Raw genomic sequence first — 11,277 nt, 5'->3', positions numbered from 1 at the left:
CACAATCGCCAATAACCAACATCCGAAGGCCCATGTAACCTTGTTTCACTTCAGACAAATACTCTATGTTGCCACATTGCACTAGTGACAAAAATTGTAGGGAATTCAAGGACTCAGGTAGAGACTTTTGTTTAGTTGTTATTTCCAACAATCTGAGACTGATCATGTATCTCATGTTTTTTGGCAATTCTTCTAGTTTTTCACATTCGTCGAGGAGTAAAGTCTGCAAATTTTGAAGCTTGCAAATCGAATTTCGAAGTTTTGTAATGCTACGATTTCTGCTTAAATTCAGCCTCCTTAAATGCTTCATAGTACCAATGGATTTTGGTAACTCCTCAAGACGAGTCACTTAAATCTAGGACTCGCAAGTATCTATATCTTGAGATGTATGTATCAACAAAGGATTCAGAAAAGGGTCCGAATCCTTCAATTGGACAATAAATGGTCCGTATACTCTTTTGTCTTTGTAAACATTTTAAAACATTTTCATTTTGCCAAGTTTTGTCAAAAAAAGACAAATGCCTAACCTCTTTAGAGATATTTTTGGTCTGAGAATTTATTACTAAGCACCCACTTTGTACCGATAGTGCTAGATCATGCATGAGATCATGTATTTTGAATACTCATAAGGAGCCAAAATCTTTATAATCTTCAAGGAAAGATCTTGAGTAGAGCTCTTCTATGTATTGATTGCCAATATCTTCTAGCTCTTGATTTTCAATTGGTGATTTTTGAATCAAGTCATGTGCCATCCAAAGCTGAATCAATTCCATACTAAGGTATTTATGATCTTTTGGATAAAGTGAACAATAGGCAAAACATTCTTTCAAGTAAGGTGGCATTAGATTGTAACTCAATTGCAAGGCCGACAAAATATCACCTTCCTTTCTTTCCAATTTCCACATTTCATTATCCTTTACCAATTTCCAATCCTTTTCATCAAGCTTTGAATATAGTAGGCTTCCTAATGATTTCACTGCCAGCGGAACTCCTTTACATTTCTTCACAATCTCATCCCCAATTTCCACTAAGTTTGCATGTTGCCTCTCTTCTCTGTCTTCTAATGCCCATTTTACAAATAAAGACATACACTCATTATGTGGAAGACCTTTCAAGTTGTACGAGGGCATGGTGCCCATCATAGAAGCAACACTTGGGCTGCGTGTAGTCACAAGGATCTTGCTTCCATTGGCACCCCCCATCAACAAATTCCTCAACTCAATCCATTTATTTCTATCCTTGTTCCATACGTCATCCAAGACAAGCAAGAATTTTCTGCCATCCAAAACATTTCGAAGATGCTTTTGCAGTTGCTCTTCGTCCAAATCATTCCAATTTTCATCAGCTATTGATCTTAATATTTTTACCAGTAGTTGTTTTAAAATGAAATCATCTGAGACACAAACCCAAAATTTTAACTCAAAATGTTCCACCACTCTTGCATCATTGAATACTAGTTTTGCTAGCACAGTCTTGCCAAGACCTCCAATGCCAACTATAGGAATAACAAGGACATTTTGACCATCAACAACATTCATTAGATGTTTAACAATGTTTTCCTTGTCATGTTCTCTTCCTATAACTTCTAAAGGATGGACAAAGGAGTGGGTCATCTCCCTCCCACGCACCACATGCATATTTTCTGCTAGTTCGCTTAGATGAAACTTAGCCTTATCGGCTGCAATGTCATCTAACCGTGTTCTAATGTCTTTGATTTTATGACCCATGTTGATTCGGAATAGCAGTGGATTTGAGCAAGAAAGGAAATGACGTACCTTCATGGCTATACTCCCTTGTTTTTCCACAACTTGGCTCCGCAGTTCTTCACATTCGAATTCATCAAGGACATCTTGAGCGTCTAAAAAGACCTCTTTAAGCTTCCCAAGCCAGACAGTCAGCTCCTGGTTATGACCCTGCTTCTTTTCTGCATCAAAGAGCACAGCTTTGACGGTGGATAGAGTGTTTTTTAGTCCTTTCCAATCGCTTTCAACACCCCATAGCAGGCAAGCTTCTTTGGAAACCTGGGACTCTAGCTTCTTCAGGACTTTTTCTGCAATGTTAGCTACAAATATCTCTGCAGCCATCTTACAGAGAGAGAGAGAGAGAGAGAGTTTCTTTAAAGCGGGACTGAAAGAGACGGCAGATTGAGAGTCTAGGAAGAAATGAGGAAAATGTGTTTCGATGTATGCTCTAGTTTTCAATATAACTTATATTAAAACATGTCTTTCTAGAAAAGGTGTAGAAATAACATAGACAAAAGGGGCATTTTATTAAAAACAAAGACTAGACGCATGATATTCTATCAAGACAAGAACCAATGCTTATATCTATCCTTTGCGTAAATATGCTCATCTCTTTACAGAGCATCCAACGAAGCTTGAGCTTGTGCCTAACAGGTCCTTTGGCTTTTCCTATTTTCTTCCTTTTTCCTTTCTCTCTCTCAAGGTTGTGCTTCTCTTTGTTTGGTGGCAAAGTTCTTCTAACAGTTATATGCCAGTACACTGATGGACAATGTACCTATCTTCCTTTCCAAGAAGAGTGTCACAAGACACAAATTATAAGATGAGATAGATGACTAAACAAAAGAATTATCAAAAAAATGCGTCACATGACAAAATTTTATGCTCTGACTCATGAAGTTCTTTCTTTTTTATGTATATACTATATTAGAAGGTCCTTTTGGCTTTTCCTCTTATTCTTTTCTTCCATTTTCTTTTTCTTGTTCTTATCCTCTGTTTTTTTCTTTTCTTTTTTTTTCGCTTTTTCTTTTCTTTTATTATTAAGCATTGTGCTTTTCTTTGTTTGGTGGCAAAGTTCTAACAATTTCATATATACATCGACAAAATGTCACTACATAATTGCCTTTGATCATGTTGGGTGCCCGTGTGGGGTTCTTTAGCCCTTCCAGATCATTATAAAAGCAGATAAGAAGAATATTAGTAGTACCTCTCTATGTCTGTTTGGATAGAGATATTTAAAAAGATGGAATTATATTTTAAATTTTAGTTTAAATATTTGAATAGAATTTATATAATTATAAACACAAAATTTTAAGTTTTAAAATTTAACAAATGAAAATCTTTCACAAATATAAATTTGTATCGATGAGTGAGTGGGTACAATTTTTTATGTTTACATTCTATTACAATAGAATAATCCTCTTCTTCGATCTCTTGGGAAAAGTCCTCATATCGAGAATTGTGTCAATACAATCTTGATTCGAACATAAAATGTCATCTACCTTAATTGGAAGATGGATTGAAAGATCTTTTAACAGAATTGCAATTAATATCTAGCTATTTGCTTGTTAAAGACTTCACATTCTTTGTGTTATTTGTGCATTCTTTGAATGTTATTTGTCTTTGAAAATTTGTGATAAAAGTTTTTGGGGTTTTAGAGGTTCGAATCTTTTGAACTTTGCTAATTTGGAGTCTTTTGAAGTTTCTAAGGCCTTGGACCTTGCTTCCAGTAGAACTCTAAGACCTTGAAGGGTGATTTGAGTGAATGTACTTTTTATTCAAAGTCTTCATATAGTAGTTTTTCAAGGCTTTGGAGCTTGATCTAAAAGAGTTTTAAAGTTTGAAATTCTTGAAGATTTTGGAGTTCGATTCCAATAGAATTTTAAGGCTTGGAGAGATGAATGTTCTTCAAATATTTTTTTGTGAGTGGTGACATGTCAAAATTTGTAGTATCTTTAGTATCACTCTTTTTTTTCTTTGACAATAATTTTTACTTGTTGACTAATATTTGAGACTCAATCAATACTCACATATAAAGAGGTATACTTATTGTTAAAAATTTGGGTGTCTTCTTCCACTTAGGGCTTTAGGCGATGGCCTAACTTGCCTAGTAATTGGGTTGGCTTGCTTTTAGTCACATAACTTCTTTAATGAATCATGTGGCTTACCTCTCTCTCTCTCTCTCTCACACACACACACACACATAGAGAGAGAGAGAGAGAGAGAGAGAGAGAGAGAGAGAGAGAGAGAGAGTGTGTGTTAAAGCTGAGAGAAACTTCAATTATATTTCAAATTAGAGAGAGAGAGAGAGAGAGAGAGAGAGAGAGTGTGTGTGTTAAAGCTGAGAGAAACTTCAATTATATTTCAAATTAAAATCTAATTTTATGTTAAGTGTACCATCTAAATTTTTAAATTTTTGTGCTTGCATTTATACATAACGCAAAAGTCAAAAAGACCACAATGATGTAGTCTCATTCGCCTAAGTAAGAATATCTCACCTACACACTTTTATGGTGGACTCAATAGATGTGTTTCACTTTCTAAAAGACATAAGGCATCTAATATCTCTAAACAGTTCGTAATAAGGCAAAGAGAGAGATCTAACCATCTGTGTGATAAACAAAAAATAATAATAATATTGAGAGTAGATAGAGAGACAAATGTGGGAATCAATAATCTGTTTAACATTTAGCGGCGACTACAAGTAACAACATTGGCAAAGTCCTTCAGAAAAAAGGGCACTATCATTCTTTCCCATCTCTTTCAAGTTCAGTGTTTTTTTTTTTTTTTTTTCTTACCCATTCTAAATTTCGTTTTAATACATCACGACCCTATTGATTTCTTGATAAAAACATATTTTACAATCAAATAACAAAGCTCAAGTTACTATATTGCATCTCATAGAAGCCAGGAACAATAATACAATACACAGACCCTTTCTTCACTCACACCATTGACCATTAATCACCCATAATATGTGCACAATCAAGAAGTGGATCCAACCCAAAAACAAAATTCTCCCTCTAAGACCCCATAATGAATAAACCCTAAGTGTAACATCTTAGTTTTTCTTCTCCTTAAAGTTAAAGAGTCCAAATTTGGTAAGGATATGGTGTAAAACCTATATTTTACACCATTCAATAAGAAATTGTCACATCAGTTTTTTTTTTTTTTTTTGTTTGTTTAACTTAAAACTCAATGCATCCTACTACACCTAATAAATAATAATATCTTAATAAACTCCCAATCTGGTTGGATTTTCATATGAATATTAGAATTAATTGTGTGTGATTGTACATATTCTTTTATATGTGATAAAATGATGTGGTATGTTGGGATTAGAGAGTATAAAACTTGGGTTTTACATCACATCCTTATTGAATTTAATCTCATAGTTAAATTAATAGGCCTTACAATTTTTCTTTAATTGAACAATTGCGAAATGTGCCCATGCTTTGGCATACTGGTCTATTACAACATTGATGATAGCTTTTTATTTTAGGAACATACGCAGTGGTGACACTTTCTTTGGGAGATTCTGAAGCCATTATTAGCATACGCAGTGAGTGCCTCTCACTAGTGTCAAGGGGATAAACACCTTGGGGAGTTTCCTTAAGTAATTAATATAACATATAGAGACACACTTTAACCCAAAAGGCCTAAGCCCAATGGGTATGTGCTCAATTATGTTATATTAATCACTCATTCTTCTCATCTTTATTCAATGTGGGACTTCACTCACATGTGTAACCCAACAATCTCCCCCTCACGTGTGAGTCTCTGCTTCTCTGTGGGCTTCAAGACCTCTCTATGGGCCATGAACAAGTCCTACTCACTCCCCCTTGCCTAATGGGCTTTTCACTTCATCAATGCATCATCCATGAGTCTCTTGTACGCCATCCATGAGAACCATGTGTCAACCCCACACGCACATCCATGGGAACCCCACACGTCCATGTCCATGGGAACCTTGCATCACACCATTATTTAGCACCATTAGCAATATTCATTTGTTGGGCTCTTTTTTTTCTTTTCCAAGATCTTTGTGTGTGGGTTGTTTAGGCTTTTTCTTTCCCCGCTAGGTAGGGACCATAAACACCTCACCACCTTCGCCACACACCACCATGGGCTCTGATACCACTTGTCGAGGGGCTAAACACCTTGGGGAGCTTCCTTAAGTAATTAATATAACATATAGAGACACACTTTAACCCAAAAGGCCTAAGCCCAATGGGTATGTGCGCAATTATGTTATATTAATCACTTATTCTTCTCATCTTTATTCAATGTGGGACTTCACTCACACGTGTAACCCAACAACTAGCAGATCTTATAGTTATAATAATTTATAGGTAGCACTTCAAATACATAAATTCTATATGTAGCTTAAGCATTTAGGGATTGAATCTATTTATTTGATTGTTAATTCTTATTTAATTTGGATTCCCCAGTTCCTAAGGTGCTGCAATACACGTGAAAAGGGCTTATGTTAACTGGCTGTTGTTCACGTACAATTAGATTTTTCAGAATGGATTTTCAATGATGCCGTAAATCTCTGTGAACAAGCCCAAAGTAGTGGCATTTGTGAGCATTAAAATTTTCATTGGAGACCAATTGAGTAGATAAACACTCTTAGATTGGTCATTGTTCAATTAAAGAAAAATTGTTTTGTTTGGATGCTGAAGAAGCATAAATGCTAAGGGCTTGCGATAATTGTTTGTTGCCATTATAATTAGATTCAAAGTGGAGTTTTGACGATGCCATTGATCTCCATGAACAAGCCCAATAGAGAGGAATTTAAGAGCATTACTATTTTCTTTGGAGACCAATTGGGAAAGCGAATACTCTATCTCCATTAATTTTATTTTGTAACAGTTCAATCAAAAACAATGTGTCCTCTGTATTCTACGTAACAAGAAAATTAAGTTTTTTTTCCCCCAATAAGTTTTTTGAGAGACAAATACGTCAAGCTTTATTAAGAAAATCTAGCAATGTCCTCTAGGACTATAGGAAGTAAGGGTGGTGGAACATCCTCCATCCATACCGAAAAATCTAAAATATAAAGAGCGTGTCTAGCCAGCTTATGCGCAACTTTATTACCCTCTCTTTTTACATGAGAATAGCGTAATTGAATAAAAGAAGTAGCATGAAACTTAATATCCTCCATTAGCAAACCATCCGGGGAAAGGAAGGTGCTATTATTCCTTAGTGTAGTGGCCAATGTGAGTGAATCAGACTCCAAGATAGCCCGATGAAAACCCAGCTAAGATGCAAACGACAGTGCTGTTGAAGCAGCCATTGCCTCCCCCTCCAAAGCCGAGTATAGCTGTGGTAATTGCTTGGACATTGACACCAAAACCATGCTGTTGTCGTCTCGGATCACCACACCAACACCGGACTTTTTTTGATTTCTAAATGTAGCCCATCGCAGTTAATTTTCACCATTCCATGTGGTGGAGGATGCCACCTGGTCTGAGTGGAATCTGTTACAAGGTGAGGAAAAGGTGGCAGAGGTACCATTTGTGCAAACTCGACAACCAACTCTTTTGCCATTGCAGCAAGCAGATGAGAGTTTATGCTAGGTTTGTTCAAGCGTACCTAGTTCCTCTGAGTCCAAATTAGCCAAGCCGAAGTTGAGAATAGCTCTAGGTCCTGCTGGTTTGTAATGAGCCACAATAAAAGTTCCTTAAAGTCCACAAAGGTGCGATTTCTTTGACATTGCCACTACAAGTCATCCTCCCAAACCACATCTAATTCTCCACAAGACCATAGAGCATGGAGTGATGATTCTGGTACCTGTTTACACCAATCACAGATTGGATTGTTAATGACAGTCCGACGCACCAGGTTTGGTTGGCAGAGAGTTGCGGCATGCCCTCCACACCAGATTTTTTACTTTGTTAGGAACTTGCATAGACCAAAGTGTCCTCCACAGATGTTTGTCTTCTATCCTCTGCTCTTCATCCAGTTCGGTTTGCTCTTCCGCTTTCAGGAATCTATACCCGAATTTAGAATTATAAATGTCATTGTTTGTGAAGGGCCAAAACAGGCTATCCTCTGCCTCACACCATGAGAGTGGGATGGTTTTGATCATATCAGCTTCCACAGGGGTGAAGATGCCATCTATCATCTCATTGTTCCACTGCCTTGTAGACTCATTAATTAATAAAGCCACTTTTGCCTCTGCTAATGACTCCACCATCGGTGAAAGGACTTGTGGTGGATTTTTTCTTGGTAACCAATGGTGTTGCCATATGCTCACCGCCTTGCCATTCCCAATCCTCCATCGACAACCTCTGAGTAAAACATCCCTCCCATGCAAATATACTATTCCAAGCATGTGAACCACCACTTGTGAGTTTCGCCTCCATGATTGTACAATTTGGAAAGAAGCGAGCCTTAAAGACTTTGTAGAATAATGACTCGGGATTTTTCAAGAGTCTCCAAGCTTGTTTTGCCAACAAGGAATCATTGAACATGGCAATGTCTCTAAATCCCATTCCTCCTTCCAATTTTGATTTTGTTAATTCATCCCACTTCAACCAATGTATCCTCCTTTTATCCCCTCTTTGGCCCCACCAAAATTTCTTGATCATGGTTTCAATTTCATGGCATAGACCCAATGGCAATTTGAAACATCCCATAGCATATGTAGGAATGGCTTGGATGACAGCTTTTATGAGTACTTCACGACCAGCTTGAGACAAGAGCTTTCCTTCCCATCCTTGTAGCTTTCGCCATACTTTTTCTTTAATAAAATTAAACCCTTCCTTCTTCCTCCTACCCACCAAGGAAGGCAGCCCAAGGTATTGCTCAAAATTTACAATTTCTTGTAGACTCAAGGCTTCCTTGATTTCTTGTTTGGTTGCTTCATCGGTAGATTTGCTAAAGAATATGGTTGTTTTGTTCTTGTTTACTTTTTGACCTGATTTCCCTTCATATGTCTCAAGGATCTCCATGATTTTCCTGCATTCATCTCCCGTTGCCCTACAAAAAAGGAGGCTATCATCTACAAACAAAAGATGGGTTAGTGCTGGACCCCTCCTACAAAGAGAGAAGCCTTTAATTTCCCCCGCACTTGCTGCATGTTGGACGAGACCATAAAGCCCCTCCGTGCAAAGGAGGAAAAGAAAGGGAGATAATGGGTCGCCTTGGCAAATTCCTCTAGTGAGGTGTATTAGTCCTTGGGGTTCACCATTAACCATGATGGAGTAAGTGACTGTTTTTACACACACCATAATCAGTCCAATCCACCTCTCATTAAAGCCCATCTTCCTCATGACATTCTCAAGGTATCCCCATTCCACCCGATCGTATGCTTTGCTCATGTCAAGCTTAATGTCAAGTACCTTGTCTTTCTTGAACTCATATTTTTCATACTGTTTAGTGACTCAAATGCAACAAGAATATTATCACTAATCAATCTATTCTTTGCAAAAGCGGATTGGTGCTCAGTGATGATGGTGGGTAAAATTTTCTTAAGTCTATTTGTAAGAACTTTAGAAAAATTTTTATATAGGACATTGCACAAGCTAATGGGGCGGTATTGAGTGACATATTCAGGATTTTTTGTCTTAGGAATGAGTGTAATAAAGGTGTGGTTTAGGAGGTATGGGATTGTACCTGAATTAAGCCATGAGAGGACAGAATTGGTTACATCATTATCAACCAAGCCCCAAAAGTGCTGGTAGAACAATGGTGGCATGCCATCGGGTCCGGGTGCTTTAAGAGGAGCCATTTGCTTGAGTGCTACCTTCACTTCCTCAACTTGAAAGGGTGCAACTAGGGCTACATTCATGTGGTCAGTGATAACCTTTGAAATACATTCCAAGGCTGCCCCATGAGAGATCGGATTGGAAGAGGCAAAGAGTTCTTGGTAGTAATTGATCAAGTGGGTTGCAATCTCATCCAGTTCCACTCTCCAATTGTTGTTCTCACCCATGATCCCACGGATTAGATTTTTCTTGAATCTTTTAGTGGCTCGACAATGAAAGAACTTTGTATTATTGTCTCCATTTTTCAGCCAAAGTGTGCGTGATCTTTGGCTCCACATGCATGCTTCCTTATCCAAGAGAGTGTTGATTTCTTCTTTAAGGGCCCTAAGCCATGCATTCTGCCCACGTGTTTGTGCTTCCATTTCGGCAACCACCAAAAGCTCCTTCTTCTTTGCCAATTCCTTTCTCACATTACCGAAAATATTATGGTTCCACCATGTAAGGTCTTTACCACATTGTTCCACTTTCTTAATGATTGCATCGTCTCCATGCTCATGGGAATAGGATGACCATGAAGCCTCCACCATCTCCGCACACCGTACATCCGAAAGCCACATCTCCTCAAACCTAAACATCTTCTTCTGTGGTGGAATTTCCAACCCTGACAAATTGATACAAAGAGGCAAGTGATCTGATGAGGTGCATTGAAGATGATGTACAATTATACCTGGAAATTTAAGAAACCAGTTAGCATTGGCCACACCCCAGTCAAGTCTCTCCCAAATAGAGTGGTCGTCTGCAAAATGCTTACTCCATGTGAACCTACTACCCACAAAACCCAGATCAAGAAATCCGCACTCATCCAACACATCCCTAAAAAGTTGCATCTACCCATGGTTGCGGATTGCTCCTCTGAGGTTTTCTTCCTAACAAATAATTTCGTTGAAATCACTCGCACACATCCAAGGCATGTCAGAATGATGGTTTAAAGTTCTCAAACTATCCCATGCCGCGTTTCTTCTAGATGTTTCTGGTTCTCCATAAAAGCCGCTAAACCTCCACTCATTGTCAGAACCTTTATCAATACAAGTATCAATGTAATAGTTGGATGAATCCATCACCATTAAGTTCACTAACGACCTCCAAAAAAGTGCTAATCCACCAACCCTTGGTACAACCCACTTGTGTTCAAAGTCTAAGTTTGCTTGAATCATGTCTAGCCTTGCTTCATCTGCTAGTGTTTCAGCAATGAACACGACAAAGGGATCTTTAGCCCGGATTATCTCGCCAAGCTCTTTCCCTGTACATAGGTTCCTAAGCCTATGACAGTTCCACACTAAGCAATTCATGGCGACTGGCGGGGCTATCTATCAGCCTCCTCCAATTCAATACAGTTATCTGCCTCACTCCTTGAAACTTGGCAACGTTTGTTGGGTAACTTGGAATGTTCATTGCTGGTTGGGACAGGTCGTTTCCCATAGTTCAGAGTACCCTTGGATGCATCCTCAGATGGTGTTGTAGCTACATGGCAAACTCTAGTCCATCGTGGCTTGGATGCAGCCGTAGGAGACCTAGCACTTTGGATGTCACGTGCTACATTGAGTGCCTTTTGGGGATTAAGTCCGGATTTACCTCCTGATTAAATTCCTGAGTAAATGCTCCGAGATATTTCCTTTTGGGGCTGTGATTGTAGTAACAATTTCAATGAATGTATTTGGACATAATACTGGAAAAGGGAGACCTGTAGAGTTACCGTTTTAGGTGGGAGTCTTAATGGGATCAAAATCATTTAATGCTATACCAATCTCTTTAAGGTGCAAATC

The 11,277-nt window shown here is 38.2% G+C and overlaps 1 protein-coding gene across 1 annotated transcript; it reads right to left on the bottom strand.

Moving 5' to 3' along the window:
• Nucleotides 1-623: 623 nt before the first annotated feature.
• Nucleotides 624-2,084, bottom strand: LOC115956163 (disease resistance protein RGA2-like). The gene has a single exon (XM_031074619.1). The coding sequence runs from the start codon at nt 2,082-2,084 to the stop codon at nt 624-626; it is 1,461 nt and encodes a 486-aa protein (XP_030930479.1).
• Between the last annotated feature and the right edge of the window lie 9,193 nt (nt 2,085-11,277).

The sequence above is a fragment of the Quercus lobata genome, chromosome 8, assembly GCF_001633185.2.
Source record: "Quercus lobata isolate SW786 chromosome 8, ValleyOak3.0 Primary Assembly, whole genome shotgun sequence".
In the NCBI taxonomy this organism is placed as follows: domain Eukaryota; kingdom Viridiplantae; phylum Streptophyta; class Magnoliopsida; order Fagales; family Fagaceae; genus Quercus; species Quercus lobata.
The sequence above is the reverse complement of the archived record's forward strand: the minus strand, read 5'-3'. Positions and strand labels throughout refer to the sequence as shown.